Source organism: Leptonychotes weddellii, chromosome 2 (genome assembly GCF_054177405.1).
Source record: "Leptonychotes weddellii isolate Sample4059 chromosome 2, ASM5417740v2, whole genome shotgun sequence".
In the NCBI taxonomy this organism is placed as follows: Eukaryota; Metazoa; Chordata; class Mammalia; order Carnivora; family Phocidae; genus Leptonychotes; species Leptonychotes weddellii.
In genome coordinates, this window is record NC_138370.1 from 12388730 (window position 1) to 12412027 (window position 23298).

The following is a 23298-nucleotide window of genomic DNA, read 5'->3' on the forward strand; positions in this document are numbered from 1 at the left end:
TTCTCCCCCTCGCTGCTTTTCCCCCACAACGCCCAGCTCAGTCAGTCATTCAACGCCCGGAAGATTTACTGAGCACCTACTTTGTAAGAGACGTTGTTGTCAAGTACGAGGAGGGGCAGAGCACGATCAATCCAGTCAAGGGCCTGGTTTGTGAGAACTCTGGGAGGGCTCCGGGCCAGCACAGGATGCTCTAGAGGTTAAGTTTAGGACAGTTGTGAAAAGAAAAAGAAGGGAAGGGGGCCGGGGAGAGGCCACATGAAAAGAGTTGAGAAAGTGGAGTATTTTTTTCCAGTCCGAGGAATCAAAGGCTTCATTGAGGCAGTAACACATGGGTTGGAAGGGGAGGGTGAGCAAGAGGCAGTATTCAGAATGCCTCTGTCTTTCTGAGCCTTCTCCTGGCCACCCCAGAACAGACGGTCCTCTCCTTCCAGAGCGTCTCCCTCTCACTGTCCCCACTGCTTGGCCGAAACTACAACGTGACACACCCTTGTCCCACTTCCTGCCTTTCTGCCTCATATCGCAAGTTAATTCTATATATCTCCCTTTAACTTTTTATTTGTGTGCCTCCTGTCCCAACCAAGTGGTGGCTCCTGAGAGAGTTGAGAACTGGGATTAGAACCTCCTGTACCAAATCCCAGCACAGGCTCATGACTTACGCCCGCGGGCAGCTCCATGAAGCTCTGCTAAACAAACCGACGAGTGGACAGACCGAGGCCCACCGACCACAGCCAGAGTCCCGCAGGAGATCACGACCACTTGGAAACACCGCGTGTGACAGTGAATGCTTCCTAGCAAATTTCAAGACTTCTGGCAAGGGGGCTTTTCAGAACCTAGATGAAGTGATGGAGACAGAGGGGGCCGTAGTTGCCCGAAGCTGGGGGTAAGGGGAGGAAATGTTTGGGGTTGATAAAATGTCCTGGGTCTTGAATATAGTGGTGGTTGTACATGCTTCTGTCAAAACTCACAGAACTGTACACCAAAAGGGGTTCATTTTACGCTATTTCACTTAACATCTGAACATCACTGGGGGCCCAACTCACAAGCTGCAAGCCCAAAGGAGAAGCAAGGAATTCCCAACGTCTGAGATGCTCTCTGGATGCACTTTAGGCACTAGCCCCAATCAACTGACCGATCTCTCTCTCACTCATGAGTTCCCTGAACCACCAGCCTTTGTCCCAAGTGACAACATGGACAGTAACACTGACTCCTGACAGTCAAAAAGACACTCACATAGCCAACTGTTAGCAATCTGCTATAGCAAATCAAGTCAGAAGTGATACCATGCGGGGCGCCCGGGTGGCTCAGTTGGTTAAGCGTCTGCCTTCGGCTCAGGTAATGATCTCGGAGTCCTGGGATCGAGCCCCTCATCGGGCTCCCTGCTCAGCGGGGAGTCTGCTTCTCCCTCTGCCTCTGCCTGCCACCCCCCTGCTTGTGCTCTCTTTCTCTCTCCCTCCTTCTCAAATAAATAAATAAAATCTTAAAAAAAAAAATTGCCACCGTGTGGGGCACCCGAGTACCCTGACTGATAAATAATAGTAACAAAACCAAACACTTCCTGAGCACTTACCTTTGCCTTTCCCACTCAGCCCTGACCTCCCACCTGGAAGACTCCACGACGCCATGAGGAAGGTACAATTATCGTCCCCATTCTAGACATGAGGAAAGGCATCGTGGAGAGTTAAATATTAATTCAAGGTCAGACGGCCAGTAAGTGGCAGAACCACAAATCAAATTCCACTCTCCCTGACCCCGAGGCTCAACTCAAATACTCTGCAGGGAGGTCTCCCCAACCGAAAGAGCTCATCAAGTTCCCACCGGGCTGCTCCTGGCTTTCTAAGCCCATCTGAGGATAAAAACTTAGGAATCTCACCTTACTGAGACTCTGGGCTCATAACCAGTAGTGAAACGGCTTTTCAGCAGCTCTATATTGGGTGCCAAGGAAATTCTCCAATGGTTAGAGGAGCTAGGAATCCACTAAGCTTCTCCAGCACATCAGGTCAGCCCATCAGGAAAAGAGTCACCCACAGGAATGTAATTTTATCTAGACCTAGTTGCTAAGAATTGCAACAATATTATTCATGGCTGCTTACTGATGAACCAGTTTGGTTCCTTAAAAGGTCATTCTAACTTTATTAACAATTGCTGACTTAATGTAGGCCTCCACCTGAGAAAGCAGTTGCCCCCATGCTTCCCAGAAAGCTCTTAAGAGCAAAGACTATTAGAAATGAAAACAAGGGGCTCTGGAAGGGGAGTGGGGTGGTCCTACCACTTTATAGCTAAAGGATGCTGGAAACCCAGAGAGGCCAGATAGACTGCCAAGGTCACCCAGGTGGCTGTAGGGTTGAGCATAAAGCTTATCAGCGGGCATAGAAAATCAGGCTATCCACAGTACTAGGGAGAGAAGTTTCTTCTTGATCCTATCCAAAAGTTCGAGAATTGAAATTGTTAATATTAGCACTGACAATGCAGCCCAGATGGAGGCTACCTTCCCTACTAATATGATTTTGATAATATCATAATCATAATATTATTTTACCACCCTCTAACTACACAGTGATTTTTCCATTACGCTCATTTTGTGCTCCCAACAACCCTGGGAGGTAGGCAGGATCAGTATTATTATTATTTCCATTTTATATTTCAGGAAATCGAGTCTCAGAGAGGCTAGGGAGCTACCAAATGTCCATGTCTCTCTGTGCTGTGTGGACGAGCCCTCACGGCCACTCCACAAGGGCAACACACACAGCCCACTTCACTTTCTGGAAGGATAGGCCCATGGAAGTCAAAATGTTCAGAATAATTCAAGTTCAAAAACAAATATAAAAGAGGTCGGCAGGGACCAGGTAGCAGGACTCTTGGGACACGAGAGAGACTCGGGTCTTTGATCTAGGGGCAATGGTGACATGATGGTGAGGCTGGCATTTAAAAAACAAAATCCCAGGGTGCCTGGGTGGCTCAGTCGGTTAAGCGTCTGCCTTCAGCTCAGGTCATGATCCCAGGGTCCTGGGATCAAGCCCCGCGTTGGGCTCCCTACTCATCAGGGAGTCTGCCTCTCCCTCTTTTTGCCCCTCCCACTGCTTGTGCTCTCTCTCTCTCTCAAATAAATAAATAAATAAAATCTTTAAAAAAATTTTAAAAATTAAAAATTAAAAAAAAAAAATCCCTCCACGTGGAGAATGAATGGGGAGGGGGCAGAATGGAAGGAGAGCCCTGGCAAGAGTGAAGGTGACTGGGGGTAATATCAAAAAGAGAAAGAAGGGGCTGGATTTGAGAAATATGAGGGGAGACAGAAGGAGCTGATGGTTAATTATAAATGAGGTGGTGGCAAGGGAGAGGGGAGGGTGAGAAATATATAGCCTCATAAAAAAAGATGGCAGGCTTCTTGGGCAAATAAAAACTTCTCAAGGTTGAAAGGCAATAGCCAAACTGCTGCCAAGGCTCGTGTTGGCACATGGCAACTGAGAGAATCCCATGCAGTCTCACCTCTGTGACCAGGCTTCCCCAGGTCCAGTCCCCTGAAGAAAAATAAGGTGTACTCTCGGTTCTAGGTCTGGGTATATTGTGACATTTGGGTTTCACATCTCACATGGAGTTTCCTATTGCTCAGAGTTTTCTAGGAGTACTGGTAAAATTGGATGCTTTGTCTCCGGACAGGCGAAGAGCTCAGCCCTCCCCGAAGAAGGCACGAGGCACGGCACACAGCCCACCGAGAAGGAGCATGGAAGACCTTCACTCCCTCCCCCTAATGAGGGGGGGCCTTCCATCTAAAGATCCACCTCAAGCTATTATTTATCTTGTAGAGGGATTTTTTTTTTTTTTTTACATCTTAAGCACCAGGAAAAAGAGCAAAAAAGAAGAGTGAACAAAGGGGCTGGAAAAAGATGAAGACACAGTTCTACAGCCTAGCATCACTTCTGGCCATCCGCAAATCATTATGAATTCTGGGGTCAGAGGCTGCCAACCTTGAGTCATTACCACGAGGCCCTCGGGGTGACCCGAAGGTGGTCTCTACATTGTGAATCTGTTCTTTTTGCAACTGCAAGTCCTCCCTGGTGATACCTGAGTTTCTAAGCTTGTCTAAAAGAGCTCCTCAAGCTTTACTTTTCAAGTCAGTCAAATTTGGAAGTCATTACAAAAAAAAAAAAAGTACATCCTATAAGGTGCACTGTGGGCAGACAAAAATCCAAATTGCGTTATTTCCTAATGGCTATATAGTCTAGTCACTAAGGATTGCTTGCTTGACTTGGGAATGATGAATAGCCTCCCTGTTCACAGCAATCTTTGCTTTCTTGAAGGGTGGGGTTACCTTTTATGGAGAAACACAATGGGCTTATAAAGCACTGCCTAGGCAAGTCAGACTGAGCGTCCGCACCTGCAAACTTTTTACACTGGCCTGGAGATGGTTTCAATTCAGCTCAGCTAACCTGGCAAGACGCCAACAGGCTAATGTCAGAACAATTCAACATGTTGCTGGCGTCTTCCGCTTCCTCAAAACAGAAGTCACCATATGCAAAAAAGAATTCAATGCTAAAGAAAAGTAAAAATAAAAATAAGGAGTTTTCTTTTTTTTCTGCCACCCTTCAAAGCAAAGCAGGGTTGGGTCTTTGGGCGTGCTCACCTGGGCCATTTAATCATCCAGGAGAGACAGAACATTCGAAGACACATCTTAAGTGCTGAGACACCGCGCTCCTTTTGGGGGGTCTCAGCACAACTGGCTAAATCGGAAAGTGCCTTGAGCTGTTAAGGACAAGACGACGGCAAGACCAGCGGCCAGCCCACTGACAGCCACAAGTGTGTGCCTGTGTGTGCGTGTTCCTGCTGTATCATCCGTGGCAAGGATAAAAGTAAACCACAGCAGCCATCAAGCAAGAGTTCCCAGGTTGGGGCCACTGTTTTGTCCACTTACTGAATTCACTCACAATAGCCTCCACCCCGCCTGGAACAAAAATGTACTGGGCGGCTGGCCTCTGCTGAATTAACCTACGGATTTTCAATCCATTTCCCTCGCTAAGAACCGAAAGACCATGTGAAAAACTGCTACAAAACACTCATTTCAGTTCCCAATTTAAATCTTATCCACATACATGCTTCTAAAAGCAGAAAGAAAAACACCTGGAAGCTTTTTTCTTGGTGCCTGAAGACAAAACTGGACTGAACTCCGGGCTCAGAGACACATGAACTGAAAGCAAGAAATGGTGTCATTTTCAAAAGGACGAGAGAGAATCTCTCAAATTCCACCATGGCCTTGGAGTCAGAATCCCTGTGTTTCTCACCTCTGTCCACAAATCACAGAGGCTAGGGATAGCTAATTAATGGTCACCGTGGGAGTGAAGACAAAAGCTCTATGAAGGGTTTAAAATCCAAGGTAGTGCTACTGTTAACAATGATCACAAATTACCCCCTTCTTTAAAATACTTGCATGGATCCACTTGGTGTATTACTATATACCTTTGTAAGGGCCACCAACTAATTAGAGATATTCAAACTCCTTTTATGCCCTCCTTTATTATTTTATTATTAGGCCAAGGAAGAGACTCATTTAATCCAGCAGGTGATTTTCTAACCAAACTGGGCATCCGTCTTTGCCCCGGAAGTAACGACTTATTAAATTAGCACCAACCCCAATAGCAGCAATCATACCAAAGGGCAAAGAACAATCAACCTGACAGAGAATTTACATGCCAAAGACTCAACCAGATGTGTTTTAAAAAAAAAAAAAAAGGTAAAGAAAACTCTGTACTACTGTGACTTTTGTTCGCCATTTTATCCGAGGTTGAAGTCACCTCATACATGAAGGAGAGCTCAGAACCAACCAGCCCACTCGACACAGCTGAATCTTAAGAAAAGGTGCCTGGAGTCTTGACAAACATTTTCTTTTCTTTTTTTTTACAGGACTGAATGGCCAAGGCTTTCCAGAGGCTGCCCGCTGAGGAGACGGAGACAGATGAGAACCCAGGAGGGGAGCGTTGGTCAGGCGAGGCCTCACTCCCCAGCGGAAGTGAGAAGACACTGTGTCTCTGAGGCCTTTGCTACACTGAGGGGAGCGCGGCCTGGCAGCCACAGGCCCCCATCCTTCCCTCACACTGCCCTCTGCCAAAGCCCTCAGCGTTCAAGGGAGTGCCCTCGTACATCAGCCTACTTCCCAACTCCAAAACCCAGGAGAAGAGGGCCCGTGACACTGACATTTATAGCATCTGCGGCCTCCTGTCCATCCTCAGCCGAGGGTCCGGAAGTGAAGGCATCTGGACAGGAGGTTGGCTCTCCTAGTTCTTCGTGATCTCCCTGGTTCTTACCAGCAACAGAAGCCCTGACAGTCTACAAAATGGAGGAAAGTTTAATGGACCACAAGGTGCCCGAGGGCAAAGCCTGGTTCTGGATTCTGGGGCTGCAGCTGGAAGACGAGCTCACCGCAGGGCCTCCACCATCCACTCAGCGCCGTGGCCCAGTGGGATCCGGCTGAGATGAAATTCACTCTGGTCCCCCTCCTGCCTAAAACCCTCCAAGGGGTTGGGTCTACATCGTGTGTGTGTGTAAAACAGTTGTGCACTTGACTGTCTCTCATACTTCAATTAAAAAAAATTTTTTTTTGAAACATATCCTCCAGCAGTTCAGGAATAAAACCCAATGTCCTTTCCCGTGGCCGGAAAAGTCCCCAGGACCCCACCTTCCATCCCTCTCTGACAGACCCTCGTGCCCTCTCCCCAGGGTCACCCCCACTCTGGACTTCCTTAGCCCTCCAAGGGGGTTCCTACGTGGGGGTCCGCGTCTGGCAGTCCCGGGGCTCCCCCTCACCCACCCACTTAGGAGGAAATGCCACTCCTTCCAGAAGCTTCCAGAAGCCTCCCATCTAAATCTGGCCCCAGATATTCTCCCTTGTTCTTTTCTTTGCAGCATTTTCCACACAGGCCAGCACTGTAGTTACCTATGGCCGTATTTGTTTACTGTCTCCTTCCATGAACTCGGGACTGTCTCCTTCCATGGAACTAGGGATGGGGCCTGTCCTGTTCCCCAACCTATTTCTAGCACTGAGTCTGGTCTGTGGAAGGTGCTCAAGAATCTTTGTGGAATCAAAACATGCCGTTTGGCCACAGGTCTCTGCCTCAGTTCCTTCATTTGTAAGATGAGCGACACTTTTGTGGCAGGTTATGCCACCGACCAGGTTCTGAGAGGACCCATGAGGACAGTCTTCCCTCTCCTTATTCCCCAGTTCAAAGAATAACACTTTTGTCCATGTGACCGCTTATTGAAAGATGGAGAACCGCTAATCATGAGCCACTGGGGGGAGAAAACCCATTTCATCTACTGGAGTCTCCTGGGAAGTCACTCTTGGCCTATTTTCTTGAGGCTGACCCATCAAAAGTTCCTTTCTCTGAGCCTCAAGGGCCTTTATTCTTCAGCCCTGAAACCGGGGGGCTGGAACTTTGCATGTTGAGATGGTTCCAAGACCTCCTCCCACTGACTATGTTATTTCAAATCACGTTTTACAAATTTTAGACCCCAGGGGGCTGCTTGTGTAGATAAAAAATGAGATGTCAAAACAGTTTACCTATGATGTTCACCGTACTATCCACTTCATTTTTTATAGCTGAAGTCAGGACGGCATACTCAGGAGAAAGATCACTTACTCCATTACTAAGCCCCAAAGATGACTCAACTGGTTCTTGCTAGGAAGAAGAAAAGAAAAAAGAATTGAGAACACTTCCTTTCCCCTCCTTTTTCTTAGCTTAAATTCTATCCTCTGTCTACTTTTATTTATTTATTTATTTTTACTGCTAGGGTCACGTTCATCCCCTGAATGCATTCCCTACTAATTTAAATCAGCCTGAAGCTAAAGCAGCACGTTTCTGCACGGATAATATACTGCCAGGTATTTGCCCACTTTCATTTTCCTTTGAGGAAAGGGTAGGAGCACATCTGGTTTGCTTTTATGAAAGGCTCACACCTGCAGGCGGTAGTTTGGGGGTTCAGGAGGGCTGCATAACTGTCCGTGGAAAGAACCGTGTGCCTAGTTTCCAGTTCTTCCTTCTCCGAGGGAGGGAGTGCTCAGAAGGGTCAACTCCTGGCTCCCGAAGGAAGGACTCATGCCACTTCCTTTACAGTGATTTCTGAGGAAACGGTCTGCCTCCCCCTGGGCCAAGAACAGGAAGCCAGGGGACTTTCCTCCCGAGGAGAATGATTTCTCCTCAGATAAGGTTTGCCCTGGACCCTGGCCACCTGAGCACCCGTCACCGGGTGGGAGGCAGGCCGGTAACACGGGCCAGACTGCGCAGAAGGCCCCCTCCCCCGGTGGAGTCCAGCTGGGCAATCCCACGCCCATGGCTTCACACAAATGTCTTTCGAGTGTCTGAATGTCCCAAATAGGCCGAGAGGCTACTCGTTCATACTAATGAAACGATGCATCAAGTTCCTCGTCCTTAGCGTAGCTCTTACTTCTGCTTTATTCAAGAGCCCTGGAACCCTCCAACCTCCGAGAGAGCCAACCGACTTTGGGGGAGCCAGTCCCGAGGTACACATGGACTTTCAGCATGCTGATGAGAGCTTTTCCTCAAGGTAAGATTGCATCTGCGTCTAGGATAGCAATCGAGTCAGACAAAAAAAGCCACACAGGACAGCTCCTTTGGGAAACCAAGATGGAGAGTGGGGGCAGAAAGAACACAAGATGGGAGCAGAAGATCATTAGAGGTAGATATGCCTGTGCTTTGAAAAATCCAGAGTGGTGGGCATCTCTAAGGCATGCGGGGTGTTCTTATCAGTTTATTTATGTGCTACCTGGAATCAGTGATGAGCACCCCCCACACACCCAAAATCTTAGGGAAGCCACACAGGGAAGGAGGGGGAAATTACCTCCTCCTTCATGATCCCAACCTGGCAAACTCCCATCATGATAATGAACTGTAACTTGGAAGACATCACTTCAGTATACAGCTCAGTCCTAAAAAAGTCCCACATGCATGCTGACAAGAGGCACCAAAGGGCAAACAGAGGAGGGGCCCAGGGCCCAGGCCAGTCCCCCTGGGCGGAGTCTTTACTCCTTTCTCCTGCAGCACCCTGCATTTCCCCCTTTTAGGAGGCCTTTCTGGGGAAAAGTCGCTTGCCTGTGACTTGAGTCTCCAACCTTTCTCCTCCTCCCCCATGCCTGTGTTAGAGCCTGTGGTCAGTCTGGCCGCCACTCCAGCCACGGCCTCAGGCTCCAGGCTCCTGCGGGGCTGGTATGACAAGCCTGTTGTCTGTCAGGCTTTGCAGTCATGCAGGGGTCGGAGCCTGGCTTCTCCACCTCAGGCTGGATGCAGGACCTGATTTAACCCTCTTGGAGCCTCTTCCAGGGCTCTGCAGACAACGATAAACTGAGGACGGCAATGGACCCACCTCCCAGGGATGGCGTGAAGATTAAATGAGATAAACAGGCACCTGGCACTTACTACCAAGTTAACGCTTCCCATTAGCCAAGCATAAACAAATAAGGCCAATAAAACTGCTCTCAAGTACAATGACCTGTCCTCAGGTCCCGTCCCTCAACCCCACACACTGACATCCAGCAGGGAGGAAGGACTGCACTGTCCCTCTCGAAAACATGACTGTCCGTCGTTATTATACTTCTCTGCCTTCTCGTGGCACCAGTCTCTCTCCCTGCCTACTCAAGGGCTCCTTTTCCATGTCTCCCTCCGTCCCCCCGTCATGCCCCCCATTTCATTCTGCCACTTCCTTTTCCTCGACTGCCCAAAAGGAACCACCTACAGAACATCTGAAGGAATTATGAAAAGACCTGCTAATCTGTATGGGTTTCTTTTGTTGTCAAGTTGTTTTTTTTTTTTTTTAACTCATTCTGCTTCTAGGTTTCTGATAAAAGTAATGAGGCAGTCAGACTTGCATATATTTAAAAACCTAAATTATTCTGATCTCAACTGAAGGCCTCTAAGTGTTTCACATGATCTACCATTTAATTAGTGACAAGTGATACCTCTATCACTTTCCACTTGAGAAAACTATGACTCAGAGACTAAATTAATTTTCCAAGATCACACTACTTCTAGCCTAAGGAGATACAAGAACTGAACTCAGTCTTTGGTCATGCAACATGAGCCTATTCCAGGAGCTTTCTGCCTTAATGAACCCTGCACAAATCCCAACAGAGATTCAGACAGAACTGTTTTCCACATGGTTTTCCTCCCCACCCCATCCCTACCTCGTGTCCTGTGCTACTTCTCTACTAGAGAACGGTGCGCTCTACCAATGGAGGCCGCGTCGGACTATTTCGGACATGGTTTTGCTCCTCCCACCCCACTTCAAAAAATGCCCTGTTGCTTCTGAAGTCTTCAGTGCAAACCATCTCATGGTTACTATCACTCTGGAAGGCCAGTGTAGTAAACTGTTCAGTGAGATGTAGCCAGCATCTCTCCGAAAGGTCTCCACTCAGGGTGCAAAACAAGGATCTTCACTGTACTTAGTCAAACCTCGACCATATACCTTTTTTTTTTTTTTTAAAGAAAGGAACTCAAATTAAGAAAAGGGGTGCACAGTTCTCTACGAAACATGCGCAGAGAGGTCTTTGTCCGGCGTCTCCTGGTCCTGTATGGTGCCCACTCCCGCTCTGTCCCCTGCCTTGTACCATGGCCTGGCCTGATTAATCCTCAGCCAGCCTCCTTCCTGTTCCCCTTCTGACTTTAGACATCATTGGCCCTCCTGTGAATCAACTAGTTTTGGCTTCTAATCCACCCAAAGAAAACCAAACCAAGACTATGCGTAGGTTCAGACCCCTCCATGATGCATTAACTCTGCCAAATCTTTATGCCCAAGAACCTTTTTTCTCAGTATAGAATCTAAAGTTTGGCCTGCAGTTTAAGGGATTTGGGGCAAAACCAAACTGGCACGAGAGAGAGAGTCCAAGGGAAGGAGCCACACTCTCTTTAGACCTCTAACGTAATACATCCTTGGTTGGTCTCAAAAGCTGCGCTTGCTGGAGGGCCTTGGGGGTGGGCCTGAGTCAGAGGACAGCAAGGGCCCCTCAGCCTCTGCTCCAAGTCCACTCCATCTCATCCCTGTGCCACAGCCCCTTGTCTAGATGTCCTTTTCCTTGAGGCAAAATACAATGGCCGTCGGAGCTTTTCCATCTACGACCGAGCCCCGCTGCTACCAGAGATGCCCTAATTCATCTGTGCAAAGCCAGTCTCCTCAAAGCCAAATTTAAGGACATCTCTAGGTCTCTCTACTAAATAAAATTTCAGGCTGACAGCTGGGCTTCATAAAAGTAGCCCAGGGATGGGGTGCCTGGGTGGCTCAGTCGGTTGAGCATCCGACTCTTGATCTCAGCTCAGATCTTGATCTCAGGGTCGTGAGTTCAAGCCTAGCGTGGGGCCTAGTTAAAAATAAAAATTAAAATTAAAAAAATAAAAGTAGCCCAGGGGATTGCACACTCCACACAATGAGGCCACTAGTAAAACAGGTTGATGCCTCCTGCCCGGTCCTACAACACCCTCCTTCCTTCCTTCCCTGGAACCAGACCGTCTTCCTTCTCTTCCTACTCTCATTGCAACCCCCCTTTGACTTCTCTCCTTGGCTCCCGTTCCTCTTCGTCTTGTGCTTGGGTCTCCATATTCCTCTCATACAGCTTCTCCTTGGAGAAGACATCTGCGGTCAAGGCCTCCAGTATTGTTCCGGAGTACATGACCACACCCCTGCGCTCCCACACTTACCTGAGCTCTGGGCCCATTAGATCCCACTTTCTACCTGACATTTGCTTCAGAGAGCTCTGTCATGTCACACTCAACACATTCCAAGTTAAACTCATCCTCTTCTTCACAAAGCATGCTCCCCTCCCAACATTCCCTTCTCGGAGGCTTGAAACTTTGATCCACTCCCATCTACATCCTCTGTATCCTCTCCAGCGTCTTCCCCTCTCGGTGCCGAGGGCCACCATCTTCATCTACACTTGCCACTGTGCTCTTCTCCCCTCCGTTCCTTCCTACCACCATGAGAAAGACCTCCCCCCTTAAATATCAAATATCAACTCCATCATGCTCCACTCCTACCCAAGGAGTTCAACCAAGCCCCATTTCACATCACCCATCGAGGTTATTCAGCCACCCAGTCTTCAGACTCTGAGCAGTACCCTCAAGAGCCACCAGGAGTGGAAGGAGGTAGGCAAGCCCTCTCTCCTGCTCCATCCCGGGCAGCTCTGATTCTATCTGTATTTCAAGTGGGCTGCCAGTGTGTGTTTCCATCTGATAAAGGTTCAAAAACTGAAGACCTCTTCCAACCAATGACGGGATCGCTCCAGTACCAGCCCTGAGACGTGGTCTTTGGACAGGGACAGGGAGCATGTTGCTTTGAATCCAGCTCAAGTCACTGTTAGAGCCAACAGCTGGATTAGAAGGTTCTGCTAAAAACCAGTACCTGCTTTTCCATAACTTCTACCCAGAGGTCTTCGTTCAGAACGAACACAGACCGGGCCTGCTCCCTACCAGGTGACTTGAGAGACCCTCCTCGAATATAGTTCCCATCACATAGCACCAAGGCTTTGATCTGGAAGCACTTTATAGTTTCAAAGCGTGCATGTTTCATCGGCAAACAATCCTAGGAGGTGGGAAGAATTAATTTCTAATCCTCCCCACCCACGGTCTTTTGTTTCCCACTGTTGCCTCACAACATAGACTCCTGCTCTAATTAAGCCAGTCTCCTGACTCATCCAGGGAAGACCAACAGCAACTCTAACTTCCTGGCCTTCATGTGATGCTCCCGGTGCTGGGGACTGACCTCCATGTTACTCGATCCATGCCCCAAAGCCTGGCTCAGGTCCCACAGCTTCCAAAAGACCAAGAGGCACCAGATGTGGTGAAAGAGTGTGGGTTTTGGAGCTGGACTGACCTGGATTCAAATCCCAGCAGCGCTACCTTGGAGAAATTACTCACCCCCCTGTGCTTCCCATTCCTCATATGCAAACAGGACATGACCTGCCCACCCCAGGAAAAGCTAGATGACATATTAATTAGAGCTCAGAACTTGGTAGGGGCTCAAAAATGGCAGCTACCACCCCTCTGTTTACCCTCTCCTCTCCTTACTGATCTTGGCCCCGTGACATTTTTTTGAAACACGTACATGCACTCATGACGCATAATATAGTATTGTTCACTATTGTGGGTCTTAGTCTTATTTCCTCAGGTGACCAGACACCTCCACACAGGCAAGGCCCGGCTCAAGTAAAACCCAGCTCACTGAGTTCAGAGCATATATATTCACAGAGAACATCGAAGCATATTGAGGCAGAGTTTCTGCACCTACTACATGGCCAGTAGGCCTCAGTTTCCCAGTCTCGGGGAAGCTATTTGCTGAGGGAACATATAGCATGGAGATAAACTGCCTGAGTGACCCCAGAAAAATTCTGACACTCAGCCCACATGTTCTAAACATCATTTGCTAGTTAAAACTTCAACTCGAACTGAATAAAGATTGGGAGGAGCTTGTCTCAATAGCAAATTTTCCCACCTGGTTCCTCCACACAAGTCAAACATTCTTAGTGGAAGAAGCCTATCTGGTCTCTCCTGCTGCACATTTGCTTGGCACATATTAACTCAGAGCTTGGGCGTGGTGACAACAAAAAGTAATGTATTAATAGCTCAGTAAGGATAAAGTCTTTTAACTGTACAATTCTGGGCAAGCTGGAGAGTTCTCTTGGAAAACATTCTACCGAAACACTTCACGAACGCTATGGCGTTAGCTGTCCTGAGCCACAGAGCTTGGGAAGGCTACTGGCTTTACCGACGTTCTGAGGCTACACTGTGGGACAGATGCAAGCAGATTTAAAGTCAAAAGTGAGGCTGTGTTTCCTTCTGATGAATTGCCTGCCTTCTGCTGAAGGAACAATGTCCCTCTGAGGGACAAGTCTCAGGTATTAACCATAAATGCCGTCACCGGAGGATTTCACAATATACACTTTGCTGGGATGGAACTTGACTCACACAGTTCCATCTAAGAAGGAAGCTCTCACTTGCTTCCCTGGGCCACCATGGCCAAGCCTCACCCGGGGCTGTCCCTTCCACAACCTGCTCAACTGAGTGGCCCATCTGGAAGACACCGCCATGTCCTGTGCTTATAAGAACACCCGGTGTCATCAATTCTAAAATGCGCACCTCCTCGAATGTCCACAGCCCTAAAATAGAATGTGCCTTGTAATCAACTGTGGGCCATGGTTTCATTGCAAGCAGTTTTTCTTGCTTAGACATACCTAAACTAATGGTGTTCTCTTATTATTGGCATCTGATAATCAATGGGGTATGGAAGGTATGTTTGAGCAAGGTTTGTTGAAAGTGAACGTCGGTTACTCCATTCTCACTGTGTGTTAACTGAGATTATGAAATTAAATCTGCACAGCGATGTAAAACCCCCGCTCCTGCCTCACACATTGTATTTATTTATGCATCTATTTAGCGATCAGTTCTGTACCAGGCATTGAGCTAGATGCTATGAAAATAGTTGTAAATATGACATAGTCATACTCAAGATCGTAGCAAATTCTTCAAAGTCACCTATTTGTGGGGAAGTCATACTTTTCTGACTAAACAACACCCATTGAAAAGTAGGCCCTAGAAAGAAATCCAAACTCTGGGACACTTGTTACAACTAATAACTAGTTTGTTTGGTTTTTTTTTTCAATTGCAAGGAAAAATAAATTTTTTAAAAAGTGATGTTTAAAAAAAAAATAAATAAAAAGTGATGTTAAAGGAGACCTATAGATTAAGAAAAAATGTAAGAGGGGTGCCTGGGTGGCTCAGTCGGTAAGTGTCTGCCTTTGGCTCAGGTCATGATCCCAGGGTCCTGGGATCGAGTCCTGCATCGGGCTCCCTGCTCCATGGGGAGCCCGCTTCTCCCTCTCCCTCTGCCTCCCTCTCTTTCTCTGTCTCTCATGAATAAATGAAATCTTTTTAAAAAATTTAAAAATAAAATAAAATAAAATAAAAAAATATAGGGGCTCCTGGGTGGCTCAGTTGGTTAAGCGACTGCCTTCGGCTCAGGTCATGATCCTGGAGTCCCGGGATCGAGTCCCACATCGGGCTCCCTGCTCAGCGGGGGGGGTCTGCTTCTCCCTCTGCCCTCTTCCCTCTCGTGCTCTCTGTCTCTCATTCTCTCTCTCTCAAATAAATAAATAAAATCTTTAAAAATATATATATATATATATATGAGACATAACCCCCAAATCACAATATGTGAACCTTATATGGATTTTAATTCAAATAAACAGACTGTATAAAAATGACATCATTTATGAGACAACTGGGAATCTGAACACTGACTGGATATTTGACGAGATTGAGAAATTACTGTTAATTCTTCAGATGCAATAATGATACTGTGTTATTTTTAAAGAGTTCCCATATTTTGAAGGTATATACTAAAATAATTATGGGGGGAAAGTGATACGATGTGGGATTTGCTTCAGAAGAGTGCGCTGAACCATATGAAATGGTTCTGTGAGTCAAAAATGGCCAAGTATCGGTCATTCCTATGGGCTGGAGGGACGTGGATGGCGGCACCCACCCCTGAAACAGAACTGCCACGAGCTGATTAATGTGGAAATTGGGGTGATGGTGACAGAGCAAATTCTCCTCGGGTGTCTCCTTCCTGTGTGCCTAAAATTTTTCCACAATAAAAAAGTTAAAACAAAATTAGGCCTCAGTACTGTGCTATATTTAAAATAAGTCGCAAACTAAAAATATTTAGAGTGAAACTGGACGTGTCACTAATGAAATATTTTGCTGCAAATAATTGTTTTCCACTTTGAAGGGAAGGTGAATACTCCCGAAACTTTAACAGTTTATCTCAGCTGTCCCTCAAATTCTATCTACCTTCACAAGTCTAACTTTCTATCAGAAGTAAATATTGTTGTATTTTGTCTATTTGGACTAACTGGATTGTTTTTAAACATCGTGTTGTCTGGACAGTTGGGGTTGTTCCTCTGACAGCAATTCTGGGTTAGGAATCAGGGTACTTGGCATCGTCTTTAAGTTCAGTTCTCAGCGACCACGCGACTTTGGCCACGTGTGCCACCGCCCTTGGGCCCACATCAGTCAACTCCCTTGAACCTCAGTTTCTCCCTCTGCAAATGGAGTGCCGTGAACCCTAAGACAATCTGACGACCTTCTTTCTGACGGTCTGTAGGCGGGGGAGGGTAGTGTCTGCTCTTCGCTCAGCAACTGAAGCTCATCCTCAATTTTGCACAGGTTTTGGCTATTCTCTGACTATTAAACAAGGGCCAAGCCATAAAGGCACAAAGATCCTCACTCTGCAGGGGATTCCAGACCACACAGCCTACTGAAAGGCTCACGCACACACATCCCTATGGAAAGGCCTGGGGAGTCGTGAGAGTTAGTTCTGAGGTGAGGCAGAGAGAGGCTAGTGAGAACCACACTAATAGGGTGTTCAAACGGACCTCCATGCCCCCAACCTTGGGGCCTGTCATGGAATATAAGCGTAACACATAGGTGATGCATTTTAATGTAAGTATATAATACTTAATAGATTTTAAGATCTATTTAATAGCCTGGAAACATACTTAATATGATCAGATAGGAGCTGGTTGCTGGAGCTCAGCTAGAACTAAGGGACCAGCTGGCAACAGTCGTGGGGACCAGATGGAGGTTGGAGTCCAGCTCAGTGTGAATTTGTGACTTCATTCATAAACTGCTCAGTGAAATTGGATTAGGCAGGGGATACGTGTACCAGAGTCTGCTTGAGGGGACAAGCCAAAGAGGAGACACGAAGAGCACATAAAACAAAAGAGCCAAAGAAGAAAGACTAAATACTTCACAGAGATCACATTACTTGGTTTTATGAGACAGAACAGGAATCATTAATATGGTCACAACTTTGGCTTTCTCTCTGAACAACCAAAGATTACCTTGATGTGCTTAACTCTGTCTTCTTTTTCTGTCTTTGGTTTCTTTCCTGTGGCGACAAAAAATAGTCTGGGGTTAATTCATGAGGAATGTACAGAGAACATTTTCCCCTCACTTCTTTCTGGAACTCCCGATGAACCCATGCATGCTTTAATCCACACACGGTCAAAATTCTACATGTTTCTCTGACCGCCTTCGGTGACCTAACGGTCACTTCCCCCAGCCAGGCAAAGGGAGAACTATCATCCACAGTGTGAATAAGTGTTCTATCCTCGGAGGTACTACGATATATATTATGTGACCATTGTTTTAGGCAGTAAATATCTACCTTTCTTAGAAGGTCGCTCAGATAAGGGCAACATCCGGTACACTCTGAATGCATTGTTTCCCTTCTTTATACTTTTATCCTTGACTTCTTCAATGTCGGGCAAGGAGTTCATGGCACATCGAAAATTCGCCTTCCATGTTTTTGGATCAGGTTTATCTACTCCTGGTTGATGCTTTCCTAAGAAAATAGCCAAAAGAATGAAGGTTAAGAAAAAGAAGGGGAAAAAATAGAGAGGAGAAGTTTCTGGAAACATAGGCTTGCCGGCCAGGTAGTGCAGAGATCCCTTCTCAATTCCAGGTTACTACAGTGACCAACCGTCCTGGTTTGCCTGGGATCAAGACCGAATTCCTGGGATGTGAGAATTTTTGTTTTAAAACCTGGACCGTTCTGGGCAAACTGGGACAAACTGGTCACCCAGGCTCTACCTAACAGCTTGAGAAAAAATTGATAATGGTAGAACGGAGACTCAAGGTAAGTAACTGAGAAAGCTGGCAGGTTGGGGAGGCCTTCAAGCCCAGGTAAACTAGAGTGTCCCTTTTCCATCTGACTTTCAAATACTAGTAAAAAGTCTCTTCCTGTAAATAGCGCTCCCTACTTAAATTCAATTATAAATAAATATATTCTTGACTATCTTTTGAAGAGATAAATGCAAACCAAGTTTACCACTCCAGAACAAGTAAGTTTCTGGGGAACATAATCAGAATCCCACACTCACAGGAAATTTAAGGACTAAGTTTCTATAGGATGGGCAAAGCATCACTTCTGAGTGATGGAGTTTGGGACCCACGTGTCCTGGACGTGCCTGGGGACACGCCACGGGTTTTTCAGAGCTATTTTCATGAGACCATAAGCCACATGTATGTAGTAAAAAAATTTTTTTTAAATGGTTAACACTGTATTGCATAATCGAAATTTGTTAAGAGAGTAGAACGTCAAGGTGCTCGCACCAAAATCAAAAGCAGTAAAAGGTAAATATGAGAGGTGATGGATGTATTAATTAATTTGATGGGGGGAACCTTTTCACAATGCATACATCAAATCATCACATGGTACACTTTAAATATCTTACAATTTTATTTGTCCATTATATCTCAAAAAAAAAAAAAAAAGATGGCAATGGGGCACCTGGGTGGCTCAGTGGGTTAAGCATCTGCTTTTGGCTCAGGTAATGATCCCAGGACCCTGGGATCAAGCCCCACATCGGGCTCCTTGCTCAGCGGGGAGCCTGCTTCTAACCCCTCCCTCTGCCCCTCCCCCGCCCACTTGTTTTCTCTCTCTCTCTCACCCAAATAAATAAATAAAATCTTTTAAAACAAATGAAGGCATGAAAGTAACAATAAACAACAATTTCTGCTTCTATACATGATGCAGGGGGCTTTAATACCTGTATGGATTGCCCAGTTCCTAAAGAGTGGTGCATCTTTTTCCACATCCCACCCATGTCTAGCCGCGTGCATCCAGGGGATCTGGAAAATCTTCTTTTCCTAAAAAAAAAAAAAAAAAAAAGACTGCAGCCATGGAATTCAAGCCATCTTTAACAGAAGGTTCTTACGTCCTAGCCAGTAAGATTCTCTATTAAGTGACACCGGGTTTGCTGAGTGTCTACAGTAAAATCCACTAGGAACCAAACCCGCCTCCCCACTAGGCCCCAGATCTTGACAGTCTATTCGGGAGAGATTCAGAGTCATGTGGAGTCTGGCAGAATAGGAATGCATTCCAAGGTCAAAGGAGTTGATTTGGGGATATGCCAATGTGCTCCATTATTTGTGCCATTTTTCCTTGAAGGACCACAGAGAACTAGCCACTGACTAAAACCTCTAATGCTTATGATTATCGTTGATTTCCATCATTTGCTAGAGAGGAACTCCAGTTCCTTAAGTAAATTAAAACTTAGGCAACTTTCCAAAATTACACCCATTTGTGCTGCTAAAGGGAAATCGGGGTTATCTGAGGTCACTGCCACAGGGATCCAATACCTCAGTCTACTGGGTAGCCAACAGAAAAAGAAGATTTGGTCTAATTTTCTTTCTTTTTTTTTTTTTTTGGATTTTCATATGTTTTTTTTTTTTTTTAAAGATTTTATTTATTTGACAGAGAGAGACACAGCGAGAGAGGGAACACAAGCAGGGGGAGTGGGAGAGGGAGAAGCAGGCTCCCCGCAGAGCAGGGAGCCCGATGTGGGACTCGATCCCAGGACCCTGGGATCATGACCTGAGCCGAAGGCAGTCGCTTAACCAACTGAGCCACCCAGGCGCCCTGGTCTAATTTTCTAACCCCTGAGTGTCTACTGCCCTGCAGGAAACAGCAAGAAGTGCAAACAAAGATGTATTAAATGTGTGGAGATGATACTACTTTTCTAGGTAAAGTCCCTTGGTACAATTCTTACAGTAGGCCCTTTCCATCTCTCTTACTGCTCAAGAGGTAACTCAAAATAGCTTAAATCAACCCTGGCATTTAAAACACAGGATTAGAAACTAGCAGCACGTTAGAAACAAAGTCACACTCACATGCAACTTCTTCAACCAGCTCTCCCGACAGTCCCAGCACTTACTAAGTTCTCGTGGCTCTTTACATGTGACTGCCCACGGGTTCACGTGGTCTCAGTTTCATTTTTTGCAAGAACCTACTGAGCTCCATGTATGTAATTATCTCTGCCTTACAGTTGAAGAAACTGAGGAACAGACTTAAGTTCCACAGCCAAGGAAATGATCATAGCAAGTGTCTGAATTCAAAACCAGGCCACGGGATCCCATATTCAATCACTTAATCACACCACATATTGTCTCCCAGTGGAGATTTCCCATCCTATGACACATCTGTTGTCTTGACTTCTGTGGAAACCAAGCCCAGGAAAACTGTGTATTTTTAAGCCCTAAAGGTAGTTCAGGTAGTTTCTAGGTATGGGGATCTGGGGAAGGAAAGAAAATATCAGCAGGGATTTTCCACCATATTGGTCTCACACAATGAAAGACAGAAAGGGTCCCAACAGACCCCAAAGGGAGTCAATGCCTCTACAGAAGCCTGAACTAAAAATATTTCAGAATATTTAAGAGTTCCCCAAAAACTGTTAAAAGGGAAAATTCTACTGTATTTAAAACTCAGTTAATAAAGAACTGAAAGCGAGAGACTTTTCATAAACCCCTCCTTGTTCATTCTGCATCATCCACCGAGATAGCATGGTTTCAGGTTAGCCATTTCCAAAGAGCAGTGATAAGCCAAGGAGTGAGTGAAATTTTATTCTTTTAATGTAGATGAAAATCAGAGAGCAAAGTCATTTATGGCAATTTTTGATGTTCACATGAAAATGAAAAAAATAAATAAATTTATTTTGGTGAAAGAACTTCTCCCGAAAGTGCAACCAGATCTGAAGGTTTACGCTTAAAGATGCAGACCCTTTATAGAATCTGCTGTTGCACATTTTTGTAGGTCAGAGGAGTTCCGGAGGGGACACAATCTAAAGTCTACCTCATAAAACACAAAGTTGATGCTGATAAGTAGATCTTTTCAAGCACTGCATGCATGCAGTTGCATGCGCACATGTGTGCTCTCACACACACACCTACCAAATCAAGTCTCATAGAAACTCTGCCCAAATCACGAACCCACAAACATAATGACTAAACCTAGCAATTATCCACCATGCATCCATGGATCCTCTTTCCTGGGCAAAAGGTCTGAGTGGACCTTTCTCAAAAGAAGATAAATAAATGGCCAATAAGCACATGAAGACACCCAACATCGTGAATCATTAGGCCAATGGAAATCAAAACAACAAGATACCATTTCCTATACCCCCAGGGTAGCTAGAATAAAATAATATAAATAAATAAATAAATAAATAAATAAATAAATAAATAAATAAATAAAAAGTTGGTGGTAAGGATGTGGAGAAACTGGATCTTTCCTACACTGCTGGTGGGAATGTCACTCAGTGTAGATGCTATGGAAATCAATTTGGCTATTACCCAAAAAGTTAAACAGAGAGTGCCCACATGACCCAGTAATTTCACTCAGCGACTTACAAACAGGCGTTGAAACAAGTATTTATACGTAAATGTTCATAACATCACTGCTCACAACAGCCAAATGTCCATCAACTGATGAATGGATAAAGGGAATGTTGTACATGCATAAATAGAATATTATTCGGTCACAAAAAGGAATGCGGTGTTGACAGGTGCCACAACATGAATGAACCTTGAACATCATGCTAAGTGAAAGAAGCTTTCTACATAAGGCCACATATTGAATGGTTCCATTTATGTGAAATGAGCAGAAAAGGCAAATCCAAAGAGACAGAAAGCAGATTAGTGGATGCCTTGCACAAGGAAAGGATTTGAAATGCTTTGCAATGGAAAGTGACTGCTTAATGGCCAACTGTTTCCTTTTGGGGTGATGATAATTCTGGAATTCTAGTGGTGATGACTGTATATAACATTGTGAGTAGACAATGTCACTGAATTGCACATTTAAAAACAGTTAAACTGGTGGGGCGCCTGGGTGGCTCAGTCATTAAGGATCTGCCTTCGGCTCAGGTCATGGTCCCAGAGTCCTGGGATCGAGCCCCGCATCGGGCTCCCTGCTCGGCGGGAAGCCTGCTTCTCCCTCTCCCACTCCCCCTGCTTGTGTTCTGTCCCCTCTCTTGCTGTGTCTCTCTCTGTCAAATAAATAAATAAAATCTTTAAAAAAAATAATTAAAGTGGTAAATTAAAAAGAAACCACACATGTCACTTTCAACTAGTTTTTCATATTGCAAAAAATAAACTGCTAATAAACATATCACATGTATCTTTTTTTTTTTTTAAGACGATGCTGAAAGATAAAGAAGGTGAGACTCATTTTAAAACTGGAAGAGATTCTGACCAGTAAACATTCTGGTCATTGATCAGTGTGTCCTATTAGGGATGGTCACAGCGTCGCGTTGTGTCTGTGTAGACTCTGGGCCATCAGTCTGTGCCATCAGAAGCCCTGAGCGCCCCATCCACATAGGCTGTGCACACCATGTTTGGAGGGACAGCATGTTCCAGACTCTACCAATGTTTATAGAGAGAGAGGACTCTGCCCACCTGAGGGAAGGAGAGAGAAGCAGTGCTTAAGTTGAGAAGAACATTTAAGATTATCTTGAGGAATGCAGAAGGTACCTGGGCCCCAAGAGGCAACTAGCTCTCTTCACCTCCTCTGCCTCTTCTCTCCCCCAGTATTTAAAAGATGTTCCAATTCACTCTGCTATTTTTGCTAGGGCTCCTAACCTTGTTCTGAGACGGTCTGACATTTACACAAGCACAAGCCTGCTTTCAAAGTGAACAGAAGGATATGGTCTGAAACTAACTGGTGATGGCCTCGGGCGCTTGGGGACTGGCCTCGGGCCCCCAGGGTCCAGGCCGATCTCCCACGTGCAAGGAGCGCATCCATAACCAGAGTGGGAATCTATCAGAGCTACAGGAGAAACAATGAACCTGGTTGTGGCTGCCTCCTTCCTTCCTCAAGAAATGGCCCAGAGAGACCACAAGCAAGCATTTGGACCAATCCAGCACGGACCTGGCCTGGCCTCTTCGAGAAGTCAAAGGCAAGAAGGGAAAAAAAAAAAGGAGGGGCTACTGTTCATAATCAGGACAATCAGGGGACACTTTGAGTCAGAACAGCCTTCTCTGGATTCTGACGGAACAAATCAATTGGAAAAACACATTCTGGGGAGTACGTAAGGCATTCTGAATATGGATGGTACAGGGATGATATTAAAAGTTATGATTAACGATGAGTAATTTATGGTTATTCAATTTATAATGGTATTGTGAATATGCAGAAAATAGTCTTAAGTCTTACAGATGTACACAGGCAGGGAGTTGCTTTCAAATGACACACACACACACACACACACACACAAATATTTTAAATGTCAATAATTTTTAAATCTGGATGTGAATTTGGAAACTACATGAGAATTTGCTATACTATTCTTTCTAGTCATTAGACTGTTCAAACCTGCCATGTATGTTTGCAAATACTCATAATAAAAAGTAACGGGCCCAAGCTTGTTCTGAGGCTGCTTCCCCAAACTTCCTCACGGCTCCTTCAGAGGACACG

General features: G+C 45.7%; 1 protein-coding gene across 4 annotated transcripts in view; it reads right to left on the bottom strand.

Annotated features, from left to right (window-relative positions):
- IRF2 (interferon regulatory factor 2) overlaps positions 1 to 23298 on the bottom strand; it is an 80439-nt gene that overhangs the window by 12809 nt on the left and 44332 nt on the right. For all 4 annotated transcript variants that reach the window (XM_081807505.1, XM_081807515.1, XM_081807499.1 and 1 more), the window contains 4 exons: positions 18599 to 18698; positions 17215 to 17391; positions 16889 to 16935; positions 7547 to 7664 (listed from right to left, as the gene is read on the bottom strand). In XM_081807505.1, coding sequence (XP_081663631.1) covers positions 7547 to 7664; positions 16889 to 16935; positions 17215 to 17391; positions 18599 to 18698 — 442 coding nt within the window. The remainder of the gene's footprint in view (positions 1 to 7546; positions 7665 to 16888; positions 16936 to 17214; positions 17392 to 18598; positions 18699 to 23298) is intronic.